This window comes from Physella acuta, unplaced genomic scaffold, assembly GCF_028476545.2.
Source record: "Physella acuta isolate Inbredline_101_S28 unplaced genomic scaffold, ASM2847654v3 ptg001145l, whole genome shotgun sequence".
In the NCBI taxonomy this organism is placed as follows: domain Eukaryota; kingdom Metazoa; phylum Mollusca; class Gastropoda; family Physidae; genus Physella; species Physella acuta.
Window position 1 is genome coordinate 137,616 of NW_026732662.1, and position 25,596 is coordinate 163,211.

The following is a 25,596-nucleotide window of genomic DNA, read 5'->3' on the forward strand; positions in this document are numbered from 1 at the left end:
TTAACTTTTATTTTACGACTGACCTAAGAGTGAAAAACTCAGTGTAAGAAAAAGTGGCTAGGACTTTCTAGTATCAATACCGTTTGTGTTTTAAAAGACCTAGCTTGTAACCTTGACCATTTACCTTTAGTGACGTCAAACGTAAAGAAAACAAAATAACTTAGCAAAGAAAACAAAATAACTTAGCAGAGCGTGGTTTCGATCCACGGACCTCTGGGTTATGGGCCCAGCACGCTTCCACTGCGCCACTCTGCTTGTGATCTATGTTTCAGTAATAAGAATATATAGTGCCTCGTATATGCTTCAAGATCTACTTGACTGCTATATTCATTGTTATTTTTGTTGATTCCTTTTGGGCCTGCTTTTAAAACACTGTTTTCTGTCTTCATTTCTGGTTGTTTACTGCGGTTGAGTGAATGGTGTGTTGTTATTTATGACCAGCATGAAAAAAAAGACACATTAATTTGAATGAACAGAAGTGAAAGTAAATGTATTAGCTATCAAATAGATCATTGTTGGCCTACATGTGGTAAGAATTGATTCATCTGAATTTAATGGGTCTTTGTAAAATGCGAGAATCAAAAAGCGAAATGTCGAGGCGGTAAATTGCGAGAAGTGTGCGAAGACGACATGTCACGTGACGATATCTCTCGAATTTTACCCGCATCATGATCAGGTGTGTGGCTAAATTGCGCGGATATCTGCCAAAATTTTACCGCACCCTATGATTTCAATAGGTCAACTTGGTTTCCAGACTTTAATGTTAAAACACTTTATTGAAGTTGTTATTGTTAAATTGTTGCCGCTTTCCTCAAGCACATTTCAACGTAAATGAGCCTGACGTTACAGCCCTTCACGCACCTTAATTTTTTCGATCAATGAACAACATCTATCTATATCTGAATACTATCAAAATGTAGACATAAAAATAGTTGGGCTCGTCCGGGATTTGAACCCGGGAACTCTCGCACCCTAAGCGAGAATCATACCCCTAGACCAATGAGCCGTTATTATCGTTTCTCAAATCATGTTTGTAATAACATCTTTTTATCTAAATCTATTTTCTGCTGACACTTGTTCTAAATCACATTTCATTTTTTTCTTTGCAGTACGAATGTGTCCTCAGCATAGTAAAATGTATTTCAAAAAATCATACCTCTAGACCAGGGGTCTCCAAACTTTTCAGACCGAGGGCCGCATTAACTATCACATTTCAGTTCGGGGGCCAGTTTCTTCCAGGCATGTCTTTCATTTCTCTGGGCAAAGTTCCTCATCTATCACCAACAAACAATTTTTCCTTAGACAAAAATATCTCCGCGGGCCGGATGAGAGGACTTCGCGGGCCGCATCCGGCCCGCGGGCCGTAGTTTGGAGACCCCTGCTCTAGACCAACCACCCGTAAGTTCTTTATCTAATGACATCTTAATAATAGACGATCAAAATTAATCTTGACGTTAAATTTGTCATTTACATTTCTCTCAGACTCAAAATAAATTAAAGTTGTTCTATAATAATATCTCATAACATATTTCTTTAATTTTATAAAAAAATTTATTTGTAGTACGTCTATTCATCATTCGTCTTTATCGTAATTGGCGCGCGAAATTTTGACTACCATTCCCGAATCGATATCTTCCGAACCTTCTATTTTACGACTGACCTAAGAGTTAAAACTCAATGTAAGAAAAAGTTGCTAAAACTTTCTGGTATCAACGCCGTTTGTGTTTTAAAGGAATTAACTTGTAAACTTGACCATTTACCTTCACTGACCTCATACATAAGGAAAACAAAAAACAATGTAAGTAGTTAAAAGATACTGCACAATAAACAATACAGATTACTAATCATTATATTATAGAAATGTACAACATATAGTTGAGTTCACTGTATCCACGCTGAATGCCATAGAAATGTAGAAATATAGATAGTTTTTTCCCCTCAAGGATTTGAACCCAGTACCTCTTGCGAGAATCAAGCACCTAGACCAACAAGAGTTAGAACGGTTTAACATACACAATTTGTATTATCAGAAATAACAATAGGGGGTTAATAATCGATTTCATGTAATATTTCCATTACAAAATTGGTGTAACATTATAATATTCCGAAAACGAATTAAATTGAATCTTAAATTATGTACTAATTTTACAGCGGATGCTATTGATGACTTGCTAACTGATCATTTGCACCTGCCACTAATCGATATACGACGACGCTTGTGGTATAATAAGATGACACTACACAATCACTTTATCGTATTGGGCCTACACATAAAAGGGTAGGCTATGGTGTGTAAGTGCATAATAATGCAGTTTTGTCGCTCCTGGTGCGTTACAAAATCCAGTGTATTACATTGCGCATCATACTTTTTTTAAAAATATTAGGCCTATTTTAAATAGTGGTTCATTATTTTATTATGACGGGGGGGGGGGGGGGGTCCATAATTCACACGGGCGAGTTGGCATAAGTGGTCTACAACCACATTTTGATCACTTAAGTAAAATTTGAAAATATTGCTGGAATAGTTACATAAAAGTTACCGTTTAATAGCAAAATCAAGCGACTGGCACACATTTTTTTTAAATCAATTTCTTTTCTCTTTATATTTTTTTACAACTTTGAAAATTGAAGTTAACTTTTAAATATTTACAAGCTTGGCCTACTCTTTTACGACTGATATAAGAGTGAAAAAGCTAATGTCATTAAAATTGCCTAAAACGTTTTAGTATCAATACCGTTTTTTTAAGGAACTAACTTCTAGCATGAGAGTTGTTATTTATATTTCGATTCTTTACTCGTGAGCATTTACCATGAGTGACTAGTTACTTAATATTTAAGGGGAAAGGCTCCGGTAAAAAAAAAAACTTTTTAATACTCGTTAGAAAACAGTTATTTCTTTACAGATTTATTAAGATACATCTGCATATGCATTTCTACTAAAAAAAATTCGTGGAAAAATCTTGGTAACTATGACAACGGCGGCCATCTTGAAAAATTAACCCTTTCGTAGGTTTTCCACCATCTATAAAATATTATATTTTAAGCCCAATAAATAATGAATTCATAATCTTCTTCCAGATTTTGGGGCACTCATCTAAAAAATTTAAGTGCATGTCTTCAAAATAATTTATTATGAATTTTCGAAATTTGTGTCCGTTCAAAACACTAATTTTAATTCTCCATAATTCCCAAAATTTTTCTCGCTGACTGACAACGAAAAACAAACATACGCAGCGACCCATATTTATCGTATGCTAGATCTAGCCGACCCGCTACAGGTTGCTGTGATATTAGAAGAAATTAATTTAATAAGCGTGTTCAAGAAGATGAATCTGCAATATGTTGTTTAGTAATGCATTAAGACCGCCATTAAACCATACTTACTGTGATATTAGAAGAAATTAATTTAATAAGCGTGTTCAAAAAGATGAATCTGCAATATGTTGTTTAGTAATGCATTAAGACCGTCATTAAACCATACTTACTGTGATATTAGAATAAATTAATTTAATAAGCGTGTTTAAAAAGATGAATCTGCAATTGTTTAGTAATGCATTAAGACCGTCATTAAACCATACTTATGTGTGATGTACCAATAACAGGTACTTGTCATCTCATTAACACACCTGTAGTTTATCGCACATCGATTAGTGACAGGTGCACGCGATCAGCAAGCCATTGTTTACATCAGCTGTAAAATGAGTCACTCCTGTAAGATTAGATTATTTTGGCTTAGAAGAAGATAACCTTTGTCAGTTTTCTAATGAATTAATTTAGAGAACAATATGGTTTGTCGCCTATTATTGTTCTTTCTGCGAATGTAAAATCAAGTGCAAATCCTGGACAAGAGCGAAAAGCTTTTTTTAAATTTCTGGTTGTATTTTTAATACAACTTTGCTTATAGAAGAAAAACTAGGAAAAATATGTTACTTAGAGCTAAATTTGAAGATAAACCTCAATTTTACTCATAAGGAAATAAAAAATTAGATAATGTTAAATTAAAAATGTAATAACATTAAATATGAATTTTATGAAATAGTCCTTTGATTTAATAAAACTAATATAAGAAACACTTCATAATAATAGGCTATTAAAAGCATTGAAAAGAAAATAAATTTGCTTTATTTAATAAAAACATGTGTTGCTTATGAAATCTATGAAGCCTACATATTTTAGCGACCAAGGATTTTTATAAAAAACATAGCAAACTAATTTTATTTTCTTATTTACAGTACATTTAAAATCCTGTTACTATTTATGTTTTCATATTTTTTTTACAGACCACTTTTAAGTAATTAATTCAAAATTAAGTTGACAGCAAATAAAATACGACTAAAAATTCGGGTATAAACCTGATTAGTAGCTCAAAATCTCTTAAAGGCAAGTGTCTGTAGTTTCATAGCTCAAGTCAAAAATCACGCAGCCGTGAAAAACAGGTCACCATCGTGGCCATCGGATCGAGAGATCGCTAGTACATAATCTTGTTATCTCCCCTTTTATTATTGAATATAATTATTTTTTAAATTAAATGTTAATAACTAGCATTTTATTCTTACTTTATCACCTGGGAAGTATTCCTATCTGGAAAGTTTAAAAAGAATTTGCAGCATCAGAAATGGATCAAAATTAAGTTAAAAGATTTTCCACACCACACAAATAAACAGACGATGCGAAATAAATCAAATATTTTAAGACATACAACTGATTTAAATTTTTTAAATGTGACTAAAACCAAAACAAAAACACAGCTCTCCTGATATTTTTACCTAATATAAGCATGTGAGAAATAAATAGTCTGTTATACTTCGAACAACAATATGGAAAATTTAAGTGAAATTCAAGAGACAAAGACTTCACTTAAATTTCTATTCAGCCGTGTTTAAACAAGATATTTTAGCTCTCAATTCAGTGTTTACCCGCATAACTTGGTTTTACCATTTACAATAAAGATAGCATTGCCTTACACGATTTTATGACAAAAGCAACGGGTGTGATTTCGTGAGGCCCGGGTTCACATCCCGGACAACCACAAACGTTTTCATCAAAACATAAGCTGTCATAAATTAACAGCCATCGGGTTGTAATTTTTTTTTTCTTTTATTTATGCGTTTTGTGTTATTTTAAAATTTTAAAAGATTGTATTTAAATTCCTATTTTGTTTTGTTTTTTTGTTGTTTTTTTGTCCTTCATTGGTCGGAACTGTGAAGTAAAATTTCTACCACTTCTACCGAACTGATTTCTTCCAAACTTGACACTTGAGTCTAGACTGGATGAAAGTTGACATTAACTTAAAAAATGTTAGGTGTTTGGACTTTTATTTTATACATGACATAAGATCGAAAATCTCAATGTCAGTTAAGGTGGCCAAGACATTCTAGTATCATTCCAGTTTGTGTTTTAAATGAACTAGAGTAATATGAGAGTTGTTGTTCATATATCGATTCTTTAATCGTGTCCATTTAGTATCAATGACCTCTTTCTAAAAATTTTAAAATAAAAAAAGTATTTTAGCAGAGCGTGGTTTCGATCCACGGACCTCTGGGTTATGGGCCCAGCACGCTTCCACTGCGCCACTCTGCTATTGAAATTACTTATCAGTATTAAGTAAATGTTGTTTCTGGTGCTATTTGCTTCATTATCTACTTCACGGTTATATTCGTTGCTATTTTTATCAATTTGTTTTAGGCCTACTTTTTAAATAGTATGTAGTTTTTTGGTTTCTAGTAGCTTGCTGCAGTTAGTGTGATGGGGTGATGTTATTTATAGAGGGGGGGGGGTGGAAAGATACAGCACGTCAAACATTGTATGACCAGCATTGTAAGAGGAAAATTAATTTGTATGAATACGATTACATAGTTATAATACAAAATGAGATAGAATGAGAACATAAAAGATATGTGAAAAATAAATCAGTTAAAGAATCCATTAATTAATTGTTGTTTAAGTTTAGTTTTGAATATATTTTCAGATATAGTTTTATTTTATTGGGAAGATTGTTCTACAAATTAGAATCAGAGTAGGCGAAACTATGTTTTTGGAAAGTTGTAGCCTATATGACTATATGGGATAAGTAAACAAAGACGACGATTTAATTTTGTGTTAAAGAAAATAGGTCTAATACGTAAGAGGGGGCTTTATCGTGAAAATTTGTATAAAAGAAAATTTTTGATGTAAATATTATGTTGATATTAATTGTATGAGTTTTAATAAACGAATCAATACAGACAAGCCAGTAACCAGTTTTATGATGACTGTGGAGGACGCTGTTTTGTTATAAAGATGCCGCTTCACTCTGTAGAAGCAGAATTCAACCTAGATTGAATAAAAGCCTCATAAAAATCCACTCCTATAGTCAACAATTATTTTTATCCTTGCTAGTTGAAAGGTGAACTAAAAGAGACATGTTAAAAAATGTATTTAAGTCAGTGGCGTAGCGAGGTCGGGTGTCACCCGGTGCGGCACTTAATGGTGTCACCCCCCCCCCCAGAGGCATAGCGACCCTTCCCGAGGACAAACTTTCAAATTTTCGATTTGCACATCCCCCCCCTCAAACTTTCGATTTGTACCCCCCCCCCCACCTTAAACTTTCGATTTGACCCCCCCCCCCCCCGTCAAGTTTTCTCTGTATATTTAGCTACGCCTCTGATTTAACCCTTTATTTACGGAATTAGGTTCTGAATGAAATTTTTTCTTAAACAATGTGTTATCATACTGCTTTTGGCACATTCAAAGCATATGTCAAAGGATATTTCGTTTAAACAATTTTTAATGGCCTAAACAGATATTGGTACTTATAAGTACTGTCAGGAATGTAGGTCATTTTTTTCCAAAAAAATTTTTTTTACAAAATAGGAACAAACGATACAATTTATTAACTAATAACATGGCAATAGTTACAACAGTCATTTTTTGTAATTTTCACATATAAATACAGCACAAAGTATATTTTGAGTACGATTTTTATTGGATTTTCTATCGGAACACATCTTAGACCTCAAACACAGCAACAGTTGCCGACATGTCATGCTCCCTCAATCTTGTCTGTGGTCTTTCTGGTGTAGCAACGGTTGCCGGACTGAGCATGCTTTTGCTGGAAGCTTCCAATAGCTATTACTTACAATGAGCCACATAAACAAACAAAAGCCTAGTCATTCAGTACACAACTACTAATAATACTAGTATAATTGTAGCCTACTAGAATTTTATGACAAGTCTAAACTACAGTGTAAAGTTCATAAATAGAAGTGAGATCAATGTGTTTAGGATAGTCGAAGTGGCATACTGTTTCCTGTATATGGATTAAAATTTACCATATAGATCTATACTATATGCAGAAGTCTTTAGTATGGACTATTACTAGTCCACAGGCATACATTACGTAAATACTAGTTATTGTAATCACAACAGTTTATTCCAGTAAATATAACTAACAAATTAAATCTTACTACTAGAACTAGGCTTTGGTATACAAATTTAGTATACTAAACCTAGTAAACGAGCCTGCAACTGCTACCTTTATTCTTGTTATTCTTTTACTACTAGAAATCAACATGTAATTACAATATTTCTTAGGTAAACCATATGCTAACCTTCTTATAAATGTGTAAATATCATTTTTTGAGTACATTTCGATAATTAATGATCAAAATAATATTCATGTCACTCCACATCGAAAATCTGCCATTTCCTAAAAATCCTAAAAAAAAATGACCGTGTGCCCTGACGGTACTTATAAGTCCACTTGTAAACATCGATCTAATACAAAGACAATTTGATTAAAATTGTATTACTATAAGTTTAAAAAGTTTGCCTGACTATTGGAGATGCCAATAAAAAATATTTGGGGATGAAAACTTCAAGAATAAGGTAAAACAAAGGGAAATCAGGTACATGTGTGAGAACGTTACAGAACAATTGTAAACTACCGATATAGTAAGTCATTGAAATTGGCGCCACACCAAAAATTTTCAAAATACATCGATCCCTCCAACCACTGGTGACTCAAAAACATTAGGGCTCGTCCGGGATTTGAACCCGGGACCTCTCGCACCCAAAGCGAGAATCATACCCCTAGACCAACGAGCCACATATATAACATTGAAACTTTTAAGACAACTATCAAACAAAAAGTCACCTGTGTAAACCAAAGATCGATAAACATTCACACTTGTGTTTATTGTTAGTTCAGAGATAGGTTGTCGAACTCTACTTATAACAATGGTGGACATATTAACGTACCGACAGGTGTGTATGTGTGTGTGTATAAGTGTATAAGCTTTAATCACCCCCGACTTAATAGTAACGATGTATATCAATAGTCTGTTAATAATACAGATGGATGTAGCATTTTCTCTATAGTTAACACTTTTACGTCATGGGGTTACACCCCCCCCCCCCCCCCACATCCTCTTGTAATACTTGTCGATTTGTACTTAAAACACTATTTAGCTTTGATTAATCACTAACGGAACTGGCAAAAAAGCATTTTTTTTCCTGTGCATTTTGCAATTTTTTGTCACCCCTTAAATGGTGTCCCACGGTGCGGTCCGCATCCCCCCCCCATTGTTACGCCTCTGCGTTCGTTATAACATTCATTCGCACCAACATACCCTGTTTAAATACACATTATAACACATACGAAAGTTACCTTATGTCCTGAGCTCACCCTTAACTCAAGATAGCGAATGCTTAACCACAGATATATAATTAACTTATAAAGTATCTTATCGGAGTCACTAGTTAAATGTAGACATACATAATTATAATAATAATAGCAGGCCTTATAAGTAGACTCAAGTAGTAAAGTTCAACACATATTTGTTTTAATTGAGTACGACAACACGTAGGGCTAGGCAAATAGTCAGGATACACATTTATTTTTTATACGATTTTTATAGGCCTGCGTTACAAATCTGTATTGGTATTAAAGGGCACTGTAAAAACAAGTTAATAAAAAGTCTAGTGACAATTTAAGCGCTATTTCCTTATGTTATCCGTAACAATTTTAAATCGAGATAGATCATAGCTCCTCCTCCTTCGCCTGCGTCTCGCGCAATTCGCTGCTAAGCCAGCCAGGTCACATGATTTACCCTCCTTTCTTTCGCCTTCCACTGCCTTCTTTGCTATATAGTACTGTAATGTATTATGTATAATGTAATTTTAAATAATGCGGACGTGTAGGGGGTGTTTAGTTGTCGCGCTTTTAAAAAAAAATTTGTGACCGAACGAAAGGATATTTTTGAAACCTTTCTTCGGCAATATTGTTCTACATTATGGCAGGAATCGATTGGTAAATGTTTCAAGTCGCTAAGTGGTCTGGTTGCCGAGATATGGGCCAAAAACTGAATTTTTTTCGAGGTTTTTTTGGCTTTTCCGGGAAATCCAGGAAGGAAACCCGGGAATTTTTTAGGCCTATGTTCATCCTCCAAACTTGCTTAACATATTTGCTTTTGGAACTAGTCCTCGATATTGCTTCGTCGAGGAGGAGATACGACTTAAAGACGACTTAAAGCTGCTGACACACATCCATCCATCCATTCCCAGAAATGACGAGTTAATAAACGCAATTCTCCAGAATGGAAATTGCGCTAAAAAAAACTTAAATAAATTTCCTACAGTGTTTTACCTCGAAGTCTTCATGCAACTGATAAACTTTCTTGCATGGAAGGGAAACAACTCACTTCTTAAGAACTACCTGGTTAGATATTGTAAAGACAGTCCCACACCTAATATCAGACAAGGTCATTTTAAGGTCGCTCTAACCAGGGACTTGCTTGTATTGATCTCTGTTGTTCAACGGCTTTCATCTTTTTTTTATTTCACAAAATCAATCAAATCGGTACCGGAACTAGGGATCCGTTATCGATTTCCTTCCTTACCCCGGTGTAATACAATCTTGTTTACCGCTAATCCCATTGGAATTTATTAATCTGGGCATATGGCCAGGAATAAAAGGTGACTTGTGACTTAGAGTTAACGTCCCTGTTATTCTAAAGCTGTAAAAACGTAATATAAATTGTTGTCTAAAAAGTGGCTACAAATATTGTCGATAAATTGCTATACTTTAAATAAGAAAAAAAAAGCTTTTTTTTTAATTTTAGTGCCATAGAAGTCGTCAATTGTTTTCTAAATAGTGCCTAAAATAATATAATACTCGATAGGTTGGTTTTGTATGTGGTTGTCGGAATACAGAAGTGTTATGTAATTATGCAGTTAGTTTATGTCAGATCAGATGTATGACCAAACACTATGTGCATGATGTACACATCAGAATGTCGGAATACATATGTGTTATGTAATCAAGCAGTTAGTTTCTGTCAGATCAGATGTATGTCCAAACACTATGTGCATGATGTACATATCAGAATGTCGGAATTCAGGTGTGTTATGTAATCAAGCTAGTTCGTTTCTGTCCGACCAGGTGTACGCCCAAACAGCGTATGAATGATGTACGCATCAATGATGGGACCTGTCAAACATCTGGACTAAACAATGGATGAAGTGTGAAAGACGTGAAATAAAGAATGAAACGTTTGTCTTATAAGCGTGAAGTATGGGCTTTGATAAGTTAAATATATTGGGGGGGGGGGGGGGGGAGTTAAAAAGTTAAATGTAAACAATTCTGTGAGAACAAAAACTCTTTTAAAAAACAGTGTAAAAACTTTTTTATAACCATCGTTATGAAGATTTTTAAAAGCGAACAGGACTCTTTATTTGCGATAATTATTATATTAAGTTTGTACACGTGTGAGTCATCTTTTACCTGTGAATAATAGGGAGAAAATTGTACTGATATTTTTGCTTCGATGTTGTTGTTTTTTTAATAGGATGTCAAATTAACTTTTTAATCTCTATTGATTGTAAATAAATGATAACTAATAAATTTAATAATGTAGTTAATATATTTTAAAAGTAAGATATAAAACTTCCTTTTGGAAAATGTAAAGCACAAATTCGTTTAGAGTATTAATTCAGAAAATTTATAATTTCCGAAAGTGTAAATAAAATGTATTAAATTAAATAACAACGGCAACTATATACGGTTGCCCATAAAAAGACTGTGTATATTTTCAACACTGCTACTAAAGAACTCTGTTAGAAGCTATTTATAGGCTCCATAACCCCCTGCCTTTTGACGAATCGATTCATGTAAATCTTAGTCTACCCGCTTGACGTTAATGCGTAACCAAAAGACATGTTTTTACTGCTTCGCTGACGTCATCATCTATTCAGACCGGAAGCGTATCCAGACCCCCACTGGGCGTTCCAGACTTCGGTCTATATGTTGGGAGCTTGTGTGGTTGTGTGGTTGTGTGGATACTTTAATGTATTTTTTTTCTTTTAAAGGATGGTATAGATCTGTCTAAATTGCCTTCAATAAAAAACCAACACATATATTGAGAAAAACATTAAGTAAGTATAGAAAAGAGTTTTGTGAAAATTATTCATTCATAACTTGTTTAAAACAACGCATCGTGTTATATAAAAGAAAAGAAAGATTTTTCATTAGTTGTAGTTTTTTAACAGATCATAAATACAATATAGGCCTATATATATATATATATATATATATATATATATATATATATATATATATATATATATATATATATATATATATATATATATATATAGGCTATAATATAAAACAAGTAATTGTAAGATTAAATTGTTTAATTAATTATAACGCCACGATAAATCTCTGCCATTAGAACACCGCATTAATGTAAACATTATTTGCATTGAGAAGGTTAAGAAATCAACTTATGAAAAATCGATAGTTTCAATCGATTATATCCGTCAGTGCGGTTAACATTTGATATCTGATATTGATTTTTTGATAACCGTTGTTCCAGAAGAAGGACCTGATTTAACATGCGTGTATCAAAGTGGCTAAATATGTTTAGCCAAAAGTGGCTAAACATATTTAGCCACTGAAGATAAGTTGTTTATAGTGTATGTTTGTATGTTTGTATGTTTGTATCGCAGTCTTGAGTGGTGTATACAAACAGTAACGCTACTTTAAGAGCGTACTATAAAAAACAAATCAAACATTTAAGTAATCTCACACATTCTAACACACAGAAACACGCATCGGTAAAACACATACACGCATACACGCATATGTCAACACCCAAAAGATACAACCACACTCCACCCAAACGATCACACACGTTTTTAAATTTTAAACACACACCCTCACCCTAAACAGTTCTATTTTAACAACTCTACCTACTGAAACCAAAGCACCAACCATCTCCCTGTAATCTCTACCACTAACTAACTAACCCAAACCTTCAATTAATTGTCTAAGGACCCCCAAGCTAGCCATAATGAAAGAACACGCGTGACTCCATGTTAAATTTTAAAGCATTTACACCCTACTCCCCAATACCTCAAGAACCAAACACAGTCCGTTTTATAAAACATAATAGCCAACAACCCTAACGTACAACCACTACTGCAACCACAACCCGGCAAGTTATAGACTCAAGTTCATTCTGTCAACTACCGATCAATTGGCCAGATTTCTGTGTCAAAAGGTAAACGCCTTTACCACTTGTCCCCTGTGTATTTATCCCCGCTTTATTTCTATTATATTCCTGTAAGGCGGCCAAGGTGTACTGAGGCGTGCTAATCAAAGCACGTTCGTGTGGAGGTTTGTTAATTATAAGATTTGTTAAATAGCACTGTGGCAGGTTACCTGATGTGTGTAAATGTAATTTTTATATGTGCTTTTTAAGTAAGTGTAGGTGTGGATTTGTTAGAAGCACCGTGGTAAGTTATTTTATTTTGTGTAAGTATATTTATGCTTTAAAAGTAAGTGTAGGGATGGATTTTTAGGAGCACCGTGGTAGGTTATGTTATTTGTGTTAGGGTATTTATGCTTTATAAGTAAGTGCAGGGTGGATTTTTGTAGGAGCACCGTGGTAAGGTTCTTTGTGTGTAAGTCTAATTGTTATTTATGGTTTATAAGTTTGTGCAGTATTGGATTTCTCAGGGGAATTCACCGGCAGAGTCCATGATCTATGTTATTTATTTAAATTCACACAGTGCACAGTTTATTGTTAGTTCAGTTATTTAATTATTCACGTTTCATTTGTATCGATAACTTTCTTAATTAAGTTGAATTCGCCGTTAATTGAGTGTACAGTACGTGTACCTAGACATAATTGTTATGTATAGATGTGTTATTTTTATGTCAGTTCACTATTTGGTTTTAAATATGGAATACTGTTTTCATGTTCATTGACTGTACTTGAATTAAAACTCGTCTCTCGTTAAATGAACAAGAGTTGTATGTAATCTTTATCGCACCTGAACTAATTACGGATGCCTATGGCCCATTTATAAAAGACACGGCCAATCATGTTAGTGCGTCATTTAGTAGTCAGTTTTTCCACCAGTGTTTCTTTCAGTGGAGCGGAAGTGGGGGGGGGGGGGGAGGTCGCACTGCACACCTTCCTGACTAGTCCCATCTCCCTTCTCTGTACGAAATTAAAACAAAGGAGGTAATATAGATAGGAAATGTCAACTTTAACCATTGTCCTATCTCCCTAATATAGATAGGAAATGTCGACTTTAACCATTGTCCTATCTCCCTAATATAGATAGGAAATGTCGACTTTAACCATTGTCCTATCTCCCTAATATAGATAGGAAATGTCGACTTTAACCATTGTCCTATCTCCCTAATATAGATAGGAAATGTCGACTTTAACCATTGTCCTATCTCCCTAATATAGATAGGAAATGTCGACTTTAACCATTGTCCTATCTCCCCTTCTTCAGAGTTTTCAAGTACCAATTTGAAGTCATTTAGATATCCAATGGCTAGTCACGTTTCTAAAATTCTTATCTCCAGCCATATGACACACATAATCCATATAGAAGAGAATCCTTTCATTAAAATTCTTTAAAATTTAACACTAATATCGATTCGGTTGTATTTTCAGATTATTTGAAATTTAAAAGTGACTTCGTCAACCATTGTATTTTAAGTATAAAAACTTTTTTTCGTATTCCGCAACAGTTCCTGTAAAAACCGAACGCACGGTCAAGTTCCAGAATCTCTTCTTCCAGCCTATTAACAACTGAAGTATTTTGGCCAAGAATTTTTCAAAAAGTCTGAGAAAAAATAACCGCCCTAATGAGCAAACCACTTGTCGTCGTGTTTGGTGCCACAGGCAAGCAGGGTGGCTCAGTGGCTAGAGCACTAGCTAGGAGTGGTGAGTTCAGTGTCCGTGGAGTCACGCGAGACGAGAGCGGTGCGAGAGTTCAGGAGCTGCGGGAAGCTGGGGTTGAACTTGTCACCTTTGACCCCACAGAAAGGTAAATAAACATGATGCATATGATGGTTTATAAGTTAATTTCCCTTTTGAACCTGACGGTCCATGGGGCAAGTGAAGAAGAGTTCACCTGTTTCTGTGACCTCGAATATAGTTTGGTCAGCAGTCTTTACTTCCACTAAAGTGAGCTAGGTACCCGTCTAAGCTGGGTGGACTCAGGGACATTCAATGTACTTGAACCCGAGACTTGAACTCGAGACTTTTGGGTTGTATGATGGTTTATCATTAGATATTAATTACAGCCAAGAACGGTAACTAACATAGATTTGAGCGTGCTGGTTATTAAAGGGTAATTTATACCACACAGACACTAAACGCGAGGCTATGTACTGCCCAGTAATATAAAAGACGTTAGTTCTAACACATTGAATGCACTATTTTTGTTTCGAATGTCTAGACTTTAGTGATTCATGGACTAGCTGAATCAGTTGGGCAAGCGTAAAGGCGACTGCAGAGTTTCTTCCATGCATCTCTTCGGGGGAAAATTCTACCGCCCCCCCCCCCCCCCCCGGGACGAAATGAAAAGTATATAATTTATATAGAAAATATATACTTTTAACAGTGTCTGCCCCCCCCCCCCCGAAGAAAGTCTACCACCCCCCTCCCCGAAAATTTCAAGTGCCCCCCCCCCCCCCCGGAGAAAAAAGTCTTGAAGAAACACTGGGCGACTAGGATATATTACATTCAAACAACCTTAGTCCATAAAGAAATAAATACATTTTGATCTGGCTTAACCCTGCATGTTTAGTTTTGATTTTCTAGGGTTTGTTCTTTTTCTGACGCAAAATCAATTATGTTTTCAATTTTATATTTTTCAAACTTCATTTCAGTAAGGGACTGGAGAGGATATTAAACAACGCCTTCGCATGTTTTGTCAACACGTACACAGATTTTGATGACGTCAATTGTCTGGATACAGAAATCGCACATGGTTGTCTGATAGCAGACTACTGTAAATCGGTGAGTCGGTTGACGTCAATGTCACGTTACACAACCTTCACCTCAGATATGCTAATTTTATTGCATGCATAACTTGTGTTATTGGATGTCAAACAAAAAGATGTTTTGTGAGAAAACGTGGGTGACAAAACAAAGATTAAGAAAGATGTTGAAACATTTTGTGAAGAATGATCCGTGTTTATCTAACTACTGCATCGAAAATTGTGTAAAGCTCGTTTAGACCAGAAGGTCTATAGAGCAGGTGAAGTAGAGTTTACCATTTTCTGAAACATTTGTGAAGAATGACCCTTGTTTTTTTAACTATTTCATCGAACATTGTGAAATGCTCGTTTAGGCCAGATGCTCGATGAAGTAGGTAAAGTAGTGTTTACCCGTTTCTGTTACCTCCACATACGAAAGGGAAGTGTGGTCAGCACTATGTCTTGCAAATATATTTTACTTCTCTCAGAGACGTTCTCAAGACTTCCTAAGTGATATTCTTATGAGAAAACAATTGTCTGAAAGAACACCCCCCCCCCACACCACCACCACCCCATGTCGCTCTTCTAAAAAACAAATGTCTGAAAGAAATCCTCGTACTAACACCCCCCCCCCCACCTTCTCCCCATGATAATCTGTCACTCTTCTGGAAAACAAATGTCTAAAAGAAACCCTCGTACTAACACCCCCCACCGCCCTCACCCCTCAGGCCAACGTACAGCACGTCATCTTCAGCTCACAGCTCCACTCCAACAAAATCTGTTCCCTCATGGCCCGCCATCTTGTGGCCAAAGCGGAAGTGGAGCAGTACATGCGTGACATTGACCTGCCCTTGACCTGCCTCATCATGCCCGTGTACTACGAGGACATCCTGGATATTTTTAAACCACAGACGGCAGACGGCAAGACGTATGATATCCGTGAGTACTCACACTGTAATAAACTTATGTTTTCCTAACCAGTGGCGTAGCGAGGTCGGGTGTCACCCGGTGCGGCACTTAATGGTGTCACCCCCAAGAGGCGTAACGACCCTTCCCGGGGACAAACTTTCAAATTTTCGATTTGCACCCCCCCCCCCTCGAACTTTCGATTTGCATCCCCCCTCAAGTTTTTCTCTATATATTTTGATATTTTTTGCCTTGGTGTCACCCCCTAAATGGTGTCACCCGGTGCGGTCCGCACCCCCGCCCCCCCCCCCTCGCTACGCCTCTGTTCCTAACCAACTTTTAGTGGTTCCTTGTTCTATGGGTGTTGGGGTAGGGGAGGGTTGTTACATAATCTAGGGATGTTGCTCTATAAATATTTTTTTGTTTTAAAGGGTTTGAATGGTAAGTAAAAATAAGTTCCGATTTTTATTAGTCATGTGCATAATCAATTAATGTTTCTAAGCACTAAAGTAAAGGTTAGAATGGCATGGTAAACGCCAACAGTCCAGAGTTCGAACACTCCGGCAAATGAGGCTCGATAGATGGGGACAGCAACTCAATCTAAGAGAGACAACTCCAAAATCTAACAACTTCTGCTAATGTTATTTGTTCTTGATTTGGGAAAACAGTCACCGGGCAAATGTCTTTTTGAAGATTTGTCGTAGATCCAGGCATAGCAAAACTTCGTCGCTTTTACTTTCACACACCTCATTTGCGTACCAGAACTGGGATCCGAACTACACACCGGCAGTGTTTCCTCCAGGCATCTCTTCCGGGGGAGAGGGGGGGGGGGGGTTGGTTGACTCCCCCCCCCCCACCCGGAGGAGATTCCGCCCCATCCCCCAAAGATTTCAAATGCCCCCCCCCCCTCCCGGAGAAAAATGTCTGGAAGAAACACTGCACACAGGTCACGCTTTCAGATCGAATTATTTTTACCAAATACTATCAAACCACACCCCCCCCCCCCATGTTACTGTCCTGCAGAGATCCCCATGGGGACGACGCCCCTGGACATGATGAGCGTGGAGGACGTCGGCCCCATCGTGTTGACAGTGCTGCGGCACCGGAACCAGTACCTGTCCAAGACGGTCAGCGTGTGCGGCGACAAGATCACCGTCCGCGAGATGGCGCAGGTGCTGGGCAAGTACCTGAAGCCCAGACTCTTTAAAGACAAGCAGGTCAGTTGGTGGGGTGGGGGGGATGGGGTGGGGGAGCTGGTGCTGGGCAAGTACCTGAAGCCCAGACTCTTTAAAGACCCAGCAGGTCCGTTGGTGGGGGGGGGGGTTAAGCTGATGGACTGTGTGGGGGAAGCTAGTGGACGGGATGGGGGGGGAGCTGCTGGACGGGGTGTGGTGGGGTGGTGCTCCCCCCGCCCCCCCCCCCTGCTGTTGAAGATGGGGAGAGGTGATTTATTTACCCTGGTGTCGATTTGGAGGGGGGGTGGCTTATTTACCTTAGTGTCAATTTTTCAGGGGGGTGGGTATTAGGGAAGGAGGGGTGATCTATTTCCCCTGGTGTATAGAAGACGGGGTGGGGCGCTGTACTCATGGTAAAATATTTCCTTCATCGATCTAGAATAAGAAAGCACTAGTTTAATATATTACCTTGGTATATGTTCTTTATTGATCAAGAAAGGGGAATAATCAATACAATATTTTCCACTAATACAATTGTCCTTAAATGATGTAGAAAGGGGGATAACCAATTGTTTTTAAACTGAAGAAATATTGCACTTATTAATCCATGACGGGAATCAAAACGTAAAGGAAATTGATAAACTATTTTCTTTATTGATCTAGAAAATGGTAATAGCCAAAACTATAATCTACCTTTAGCAGATTTTTATTGAAGCCGGATAGCCAATTAGTTACTCCAATATAGTTAGACTTTTGATTTGAGTTAATTAGAAATCTGCGTCGAGATTTGTGATGCATCCAGATTTGTCGCCTCATCTAAATACAGCGGAATGTAATGTTCTCATTGAAGCTTTACACAAATGCCACACTGATCATCCACTGAAAAAGTTTTTAGGGGCATGCAATGAAGCTGAAAGGGTTATGTCGCACTGTCTAAAAAGAGAGCGAGACATGAAAAGACAAGCTAATGTTAGAAATAAAAAAAAAGAATCTGTCATATCGGCATAATTAAATTTTGGAATTGATCAAATTGAGTTAATTAGAAATTTGCGCGTACAATTAAGTTAAATTATCAGTTGATATTGAAATGTTGTTTTTTTTTAAATGTTTTAATTATTTTTATATTTAGACGTTTTGTATTAGATCTATGTATAAGTTAACCATCTTAAATGAATGAAAGTAATCTACAAGTAAGAAAGAAATATTACTATTGTAAATCTGTATCAGTCCTCACAAGCCGGTGATGAAAACTGTAATACTAAAGCGAACACACACAACTGACGCTGTAAATTACATGTCTGAAGCTCACACACAAAAAAAAGATATTGAAATAGAAGAGTACCAAGAAAAGTAACAATCAATAAAATACCTTAGCGGGGAAAACATTACACTTTAAGGGAGAAGGCTCCGGTAAAAAAAAAACTGTTTTAATACTCGTTAGAAAACAGTTATTTCTTTACAGCTTTATTAAGATACATCCGCTAATTTTTTATGAATTTTCAAAATTTGTGTCCGTTCAAAACACTAGTTTTAATGCCCTAAAATTCCCCAAAGTTAAGTGTTTTGAACGGACACAAATTTTGAAAATTCATACAAAATTAGTTTGAAGATATGCACTTAAAATTTTTAGCTGATTGCCCCAAAATATGGAAGAAGATTATGAATTGATTGTTTATTGGGCTTAAAATGTAATATTTTATGAATGGTGGAAAATCTACGAAGGGGTTAATTTTTCAAGATGGCCGCCATTGTCATAGTTACCAAGATTTTTCCATCAAATTTTTTAGTGGAAATGCATATGCGGATGTATCTTAATAAAGCTGTAAAGAAATAACTGTTTTCTAACGAGTATTAAAAAAAGTTTTTTTTTTAAACCGGAGCCTTCCCCCTTAACGATATTGAATGTGTATAGCCTATAACGAAATGTACACAATATTATTTCTAAAACATCAATAAAGGCATTAGCTAATATCTGATAAGTCAGGTTTAAATCATTCAAATCATTTCAAAAACTGATAAAATCAGAATAGTGGTAATCAGAAAATATATATATATACGAAATAAAAATTTACTGTAGCCTATTATTACTGACACGATCACACCAAATAAAAAATTCAACAGGTGAATTAATTAATTAAACCTTTTTTTAATTAAATCAAAACAGATAACGGCCTACGATTTTCAAACCAAAAGGTCAGGTGACCTAAAGGGCAGCGCTGATTGGGCAAACATGTTCCAGTTTTTCCAGCGGGTCGACCAGAAGTACAACCTCTCCGTGACGAAACAGATGAGCCCCGAGGTTCGAACGTTCGACACTTGGGTGCAACAAAACCAGGCCAGGATCAACACGTGTCTGTAGGCAGTGCTCACCCTCAAGAGCTTTTGTATATTTATTTGTTAATTAATTAATTAAATGTGTTTTACTATGTGAATGGTTTACTATTGAAATAAAGTTTGTAAAAAAAAAACGAAAAACTATCTAGCATGTACTTTAAATGGAAAGACGTGGGTGAATGCTAGATCTTACGACTGCTAAACATAAAGTCTCGAGTTCGAATCACGGGTTTGACGTCACTGAGTCTACTCAGCTCTGATGGGTACCTAACTCACGTTATGGAAACAAAGACGGCTAGACATAGTGCTGACCAAACTATCCAAACCGCCGAGGCTACAGAAACAGTTGAATTATATTTCACTTGCCCCAATGGACAGTCATATGTCTGGCTGGGCAAAGTGCTGACAATACCATCCCTTCATATGTCAAGGTCGTTGAAACAGATGAACTCTACTTCATCTGCTGTATGTGTTTTTCAAGTACGGGGAAAGATGATGATACACTTTAAACAATAAGCAGGTTGGACAGAGGCGTCACAAGGAGGGTACAGGAGTCGGGAACCGAACCAGACGACCATAGAGGGTGACACCACAGCGAAAAAAAATGCTTGATGTAAAATAGGGCAGTTGTAGCTACACACATGATACACCAAACGAGATAAGGGGAGATACCCTATAGCAAAATATTCATTAAAAAGCAATACTTGTCACCGTCGTGATAAACTAGTTCACCTTTTTAGAACAAACAGCAGAAATACATAAATGGGAGGTAATTGTCATTAAAAGCTAAGTTACTATATTTAGCTCAGTTGGTGGACATACCAGAATCAAAGAATAAATTGTCACTGAGTGTTTTTAAAATCTTTAATATCCACTTGCGACTATATTTTTTTTCGAATTACTAATTGCTAAAGAAAATAACAAATAAAACAAGCATACAAACATCTATACCGTAACAAACTTTTAAAATTCAAATATTAAAACAAACGGCACTTAGCACATTACGTTATAAAAAATTGTTTTTGAAAATTTGTTAAAATAATATATTAAAATTAAAAAAAAAAAAAAAAAAAAAAATATTGGTAAATATATAAAAAATATTTTTTTTTTTTGTAAAACAGCTTATGTATCTTTAAACTGAATGCAATAGAATGTGAATATATATTACTGCTTTAGAAATGTGCATCAGATATTGTTTTAGTAACTTTTTATAGTGAAATATGCCTTGGTAAAATGTAATAACAATGTTCACAGTGTGAAACAAATAGCTGGTTTTCTATTGCCATAAAGTATCTCTACTGGCAACATCTAGCCCACTGCACCGTATCAGGGGAAACCACTCAATCCATCGAATTGTTGGTATATCAAAAATACACAGCACGTACGAATTATAGAGCGCTGAACAATCGCTTCAAAAAAAGTAAGATTAAATTTCTTACTGCGGTAACTACATAATCTTTAGCTTAGGAGTTTGCTTGATGTGAACACTGTAACGCAACTTCAAAGACAAAACTTGATATTTTTACTGAAAATATTTACTTTCTTGCTTTAAATAAAGCGTGAGTGATACCCCCTAAATTCTCTCGTATATACTTATACATCACTAACGAGGAAGGTACTTTCAGTTCAATCGGGATATAGAAATGTTTTTTTTATTATTTTTTTTTTTACATCTCGTATATGAAATATAGAATAAGTATTGTAATAGTGCAAAATAAATCGAAATCGAGATTTTCGCAACTCTCAACGTAAGGTTAAATTTCTTACTGCGGCATCTACACAATCTTTAGCTTGGGAATTAACTTAATGTGATCACACTAACTTAAGTAAAAAGACAGAAACGTCATATTTTAACTGAAAAATATTTACTTTCTTACTTTAAAAAAAAAGAAAATAAACATTAAATTTAATCAAGATAAAATTCATAAATTACAACATTATAGCAGGCCCTACAATTAAATAAATTTGATTTAAGCACATCCGTAAAATAAGGTATCAGTAAATAAGTGACTAGTTGTTGTTATATTTATCGCAGGAAATAGACGTAGTTAAGCAGAGGTCGATTAAACTTTGCGTTGTTCCTTTTTGAAACGTTGGTGTGTCATCTATACAATCAGAGTTTCTTCCGAATGAAATGAAATTTATATAATTTCTATAGAAAATATATACTTTTAACAGTGTCCGCCCCCCCCGAAGAAAGTCTACCGCCCCCCCCCCCCCCCCGAAAATTTCAAGTGCCCCCCCCCCCCCCCCCCCCCCGGAGAAAAAAGTCTGGAAGCTATCACAGACATTGGAGCTTTGATATCCTATGTTATTGTTAGTTGCATAAAGGTACTGAAGTTAACAGGTTTGCCTATAGTAGAATTTGACCTAGTATCTCTACTCGGATTAAACCCACACACCTATTTTATGCGGGTGTGTGGGTGTATAACAGCGTTCGTTGCTTTTGAAAGATGTGTGTGTGTTTTGGTACCGCTAAAAGTCAAACAAATTATAACGTGTAAAGTCGCGTTTGTGTTTAATGTTGGGGTGTACCTCGTTATGTTACCTGTTATGTCCCCAAGGTACTTTATTTTCTACCTGAGTTGGATAACTGACCCCGCAACGAACATGTCAAGCCTACTGACGTCAGTCATATATCGTTTATATTCACAGACCAGCTGATACCATTATCTACCTTCGCCATCATCATCATCTGCCCTGTCATCACTGGTATACAACTACAACGAATCAGTCACAAAAGGAAATCGATAACCTCTAACCAGAACTTATCGACGAAAGAGATAAAAGTGGTGGTGATGCTGGTGGTTGTGTCTGTGGTGTTCATGGTTTGTCTGGCACCAACTTCAGCTACCCTGTTAGTTGTCTGGCACCAACTTCAGCGACCCTGTTAGCCGTTAGTTTTCTGGCACCAACTTCAGCGACCCTGTTAGCCGTTAGTAGTCTGGCACCAACTTCAGCGACCCTGTTAGCCGTTAGTTGTCTGGCACCAACTTCAGCGACCCTGTTAGCCGTTAGCTTTCTGGTACCAACTTCAGCGACCCTGTTAGCCGTTAGTTTTCTGGCACCAACTTCAGCGACCCTGTTAGCCGTTAGTTGTCTGGCACCAACTTCAGCGACCCTGTTAGCCGTTAGTTTTCTGGCACCAACTTCAGCGACCCTGTTAGCTGTTAGTTTTCTGGCACCAACTTCAGCGACCCTGTTAGCCGTTAGTTGTCTGGCACCAACTTCAGCGACCCTGTTAGCCGTTAGTTTTCTGGCACCAACTTCAGCGACCCTGTTAGCTGTTAGTTTTCTGGCACCAACTTCAGCGACCCTGTTAGCCGTTAGTTTTCTGGCATCAACTTCAGCGACCCTGTTAGCCGTTAGTTTTGTACCCAGCTTGTCTGTGTACCGTGAGTACTTCGACGTGACGCTCATGTTGTCTGAGCTGTCGTTTTTCACAGAAACCCTGAGCTCCAGCGTCAACGTGCTGGTGTACTACAAGATGAGCTCAAAATACAAGCTCACTGTCAAGTCAATGCTGTGTGTATTATGCAAGGGTGGAACTTGTCGCCAAAACACAAGAAAAAAGTCCTATGATCCGCCGAGTACGGTGATTGAATAGGCCTAATATGATGGTGCTTCGATATTTTAAAAATATATTTATTTAGTGAAAACTTATACTGCCTCTGTTACCTACTTTCGCTTTGGCTGCTATACATTCGTTTTTTTATCACAAATATTTATCATCGAATTTCCTCCAGATATCTCTTCGGGGGGGGGGGGGGGGGGGGCAGCAAGACGAAATTGATTTGATAAAAAATATATACTTTTAGCAGTGTCAACCCCCCCTTCCCGGAAAATTTTAGTCCGCCCCCCCCGAAGAATATAAAGTCTGGAAGAAACACTGTTAATCATGTTCTGCGTAACTGGTTGATAAGGATGAAATATTTTAGTCAATTTAAAAAAATCTAAATTCATTTATTTAACAAAGTTATGATTTTTAAAAACCTGATTACGCCTTTAATGAACCTACTAGTAAATAAATATTTGTAAATTGAATCGGACTGAGTGTGTACACAGTAGACTACTCGAACGCCATGCTGGTACACGGCTAGTCACGTATGTCTACAGTCGAGGTTCTGGATTCTATCAAGACGATTGGGTGACAAAATTCTCTGAACTGAAACGCATATAAAGAATTGTTTACGAAGCTCATTGTCTGAAACTTAAAAATGTGTTTGCCAGTAGCGTAGCGGGGGGGGGCGGGCGGGGGGGGGGACATATGTCCCCGGGCGCCGACCTTAGGGGGGGGCGCCAAATTGAAAGTTTGAGGGGGGGGGTGCAAATGAAAAGTTCGAGGGGGGGGGGGGTGCAAATCGAAAATTTGCTCCCAAGGGGGCGCCAAATTGAAAGTATGTCCCCGGGCGCCGGGAAGGGTCGCTACGCCTCTGGTGTTTGCTGATGTCATAGAACGCGGTGTTTTAATTGAGCTGGGGGGGACTGAAATTTCCGCGGGGAGGAGGGCGGGCACTTAAGGGTATATATTTTTTATATAAATTGAATTTCCTTTCGATGGGGAAGACTTTCTTTGGAGGGGCTTCCCCCCCCCCCCCCCCCCCCCCCCCCCGAAGAGATGCCTAGAAGAAACTCTTGCTGAATAGTGACACGTGCTTGGGTTATTAAAACAACGCACAATGAAAATGTAAGTCAGACTGGTCGCTGTTTTGTTGTCTTTGGCCGCTTAGACAAAGGTCAATCAGCCCCTGGTATTACACCATGAGAAGCAAATACAAGTCTTCAATCAAAGTTTTGGTGTATTATTCATAAGTAGCAACTACAAGTCTTCAGTCAAATAAAAATTTACTTTACTGAACCGTCTGGAAAAAAAAATTAAATTAAAAATGTAAATCAAATCAGTGTTTTAGTGTAATATACAATGTGTAGTAAATGCAAGTATATAATATATTATTCAAAACAATGTTTTAGTAGGATCTATATGTCGTGAGTTGAAGTATTATAAATCAAAATGTTCAAGTCTTTAACGATTAAAGTGTGAATTAGCAAACGATAATGATTAAAACTATTAAGTACCAAAGGAATAAAAAAACATATAGTATCTCTTTTATTGTATGTGCACGATTTATAAATGGTTAAAGTAAATCTACGGCAAAATTTATTGAGTTAAAACTATAAAGTACGTTGCGAATTTTAAAAAAGGGTATGTTTTATTATATGTGAACGGTTGGCTGTATAAAGCAATTAGCACGAAACAGCGGTACGGGGTACACAAACACATACGTACACCCGTGTACACAGACACACAAAACAGTCACGCTTCACTGGTTTTATACGGCTGTTAGTACCTAACAGTGTGCTCGACCAAGCGTGACACAAGCTTCTTATGACCTTGATCACCACATCACCCCCTGTGAGATCAGCCGAGTATAAAAAATAACCTGCACGAGGACTGCGAATGTGATCCTTGAACCCTGCTGGTAACAGCTGGGGGGGGTACAGTTTTGGGAGAGGAGAGTTGGGGGGGGGTGTGGCGGAAAGTTAGAGGAGATTGTGAGGGTGGAGTTTATGGGCTGATGTTGGGGGTTGGACTAGGAAGGAGGGGGGGGGGGGGCGAATTGTCTAGGTTGAATTCGGGGGTGGATTGGGAGGTGGATAGTGGTGCCCACGTGTGGGTGGATTGTAGGGTTGAGTGTAGGGTGGATTGTGGCTGTTGATTGTGGAGTGGATTGTGGAATTGTAAATACAATTTAATGTTCCGAAATATCAATATATCCGTACAGCTCTCTTTTCTGTTACCCGACCCTAAAACTCGAAATACCGGGTATCGCTACATAAAGCAAATCTATCAACAAGGACCATGGTTTAAAGTCTGTGTTAGAGTTATGTTTAGAGGTGACAAAGAATTATGAT

The 25,596-nt window shown here is 37.0% G+C and overlaps 1 protein-coding gene and 4 non-coding genes across 5 annotated transcripts; 1 reads left to right on the forward strand and 4 right to left on the reverse strand.

Annotated features, from left to right (window-relative positions):
• Nucleotides 1–183: 183 nt before the first annotated feature.
• Nucleotides 184–255, reverse strand: Trnam-cau (transfer RNA methionine (anticodon CAU)). Its single transcript has one exon. It is a non-coding gene; the product is annotated as a tRNA-Met (tRNA).
• A 679-nt stretch (nucleotides 256–934) lies between these two features.
• On the reverse strand, nucleotides 935–1,006 carry Trnap-agg (transfer RNA proline (anticodon AGG)). Its single transcript has one exon. It is a non-coding gene; the product is annotated as a tRNA-Pro (tRNA).
• Nucleotides 1,007–5,508: 4,502 nt separating this feature from the next.
• On the reverse strand, nucleotides 5,509–5,580 carry Trnam-cau (transfer RNA methionine (anticodon CAU)). The gene has a single exon. It is a non-coding gene; the product is annotated as a tRNA-Met (tRNA).
• A 2,433-nt stretch (nucleotides 5,581–8,013) lies between these two features.
• On the reverse strand, nucleotides 8,014–8,085 carry Trnap-ugg (transfer RNA proline (anticodon UGG)). The gene has a single exon. It is a non-coding gene; the product is annotated as a tRNA-Pro (tRNA).
• Nucleotides 8,086–11,269: 3,184 nt separating this feature from the next.
• On the forward strand, nucleotides 11,270–19,808 carry LOC131956285 (nmrA-like family domain-containing protein 1). The gene is made up of 6 exons (XM_059320743.1): nucleotides 11,270–11,412; nucleotides 14,033–14,331; nucleotides 15,179–15,308; nucleotides 15,997–16,207; nucleotides 17,198–17,391; nucleotides 19,514–19,808. The coding sequence occupies exons 2-6, from the start codon at nucleotides 14,150–14,152 to the stop codon at nucleotides 19,706–19,708; spliced, it is 912 nt and encodes a 303-aa protein (XP_059176726.1). The 5' UTR covers nucleotides 11,270–11,412; nucleotides 14,033–14,149; the 3' UTR covers nucleotides 19,709–19,808.
• Nucleotides 19,809–25,596: the final 5,788 nt, after the last annotated feature.

Excerpts from the sequence above, each read along its gene's own strand:
- LOC131956285 (XM_059320743.1), top strand. The coding sequence starts at position 14,150 with ATGAGCAAACCACTTGTCGTCGTGTTTGGTGCCACAGGCAAGCAGGGT. Across the intron at positions 14,332-15,178 it reads ACCTTTGACCCCACAGAAAG|TAAGGGACTGGAGAGGATAT; the intron begins GTAAATAAACAT and ends ACTTCATTTCAG. Across the intron at positions 16,208-17,197 it reads CGGCAAGACGTATGATATCC|AGATCCCCATGGGGACGACG; the intron begins GTGAGTACTCAC and ends ACTGTCCTGCAG.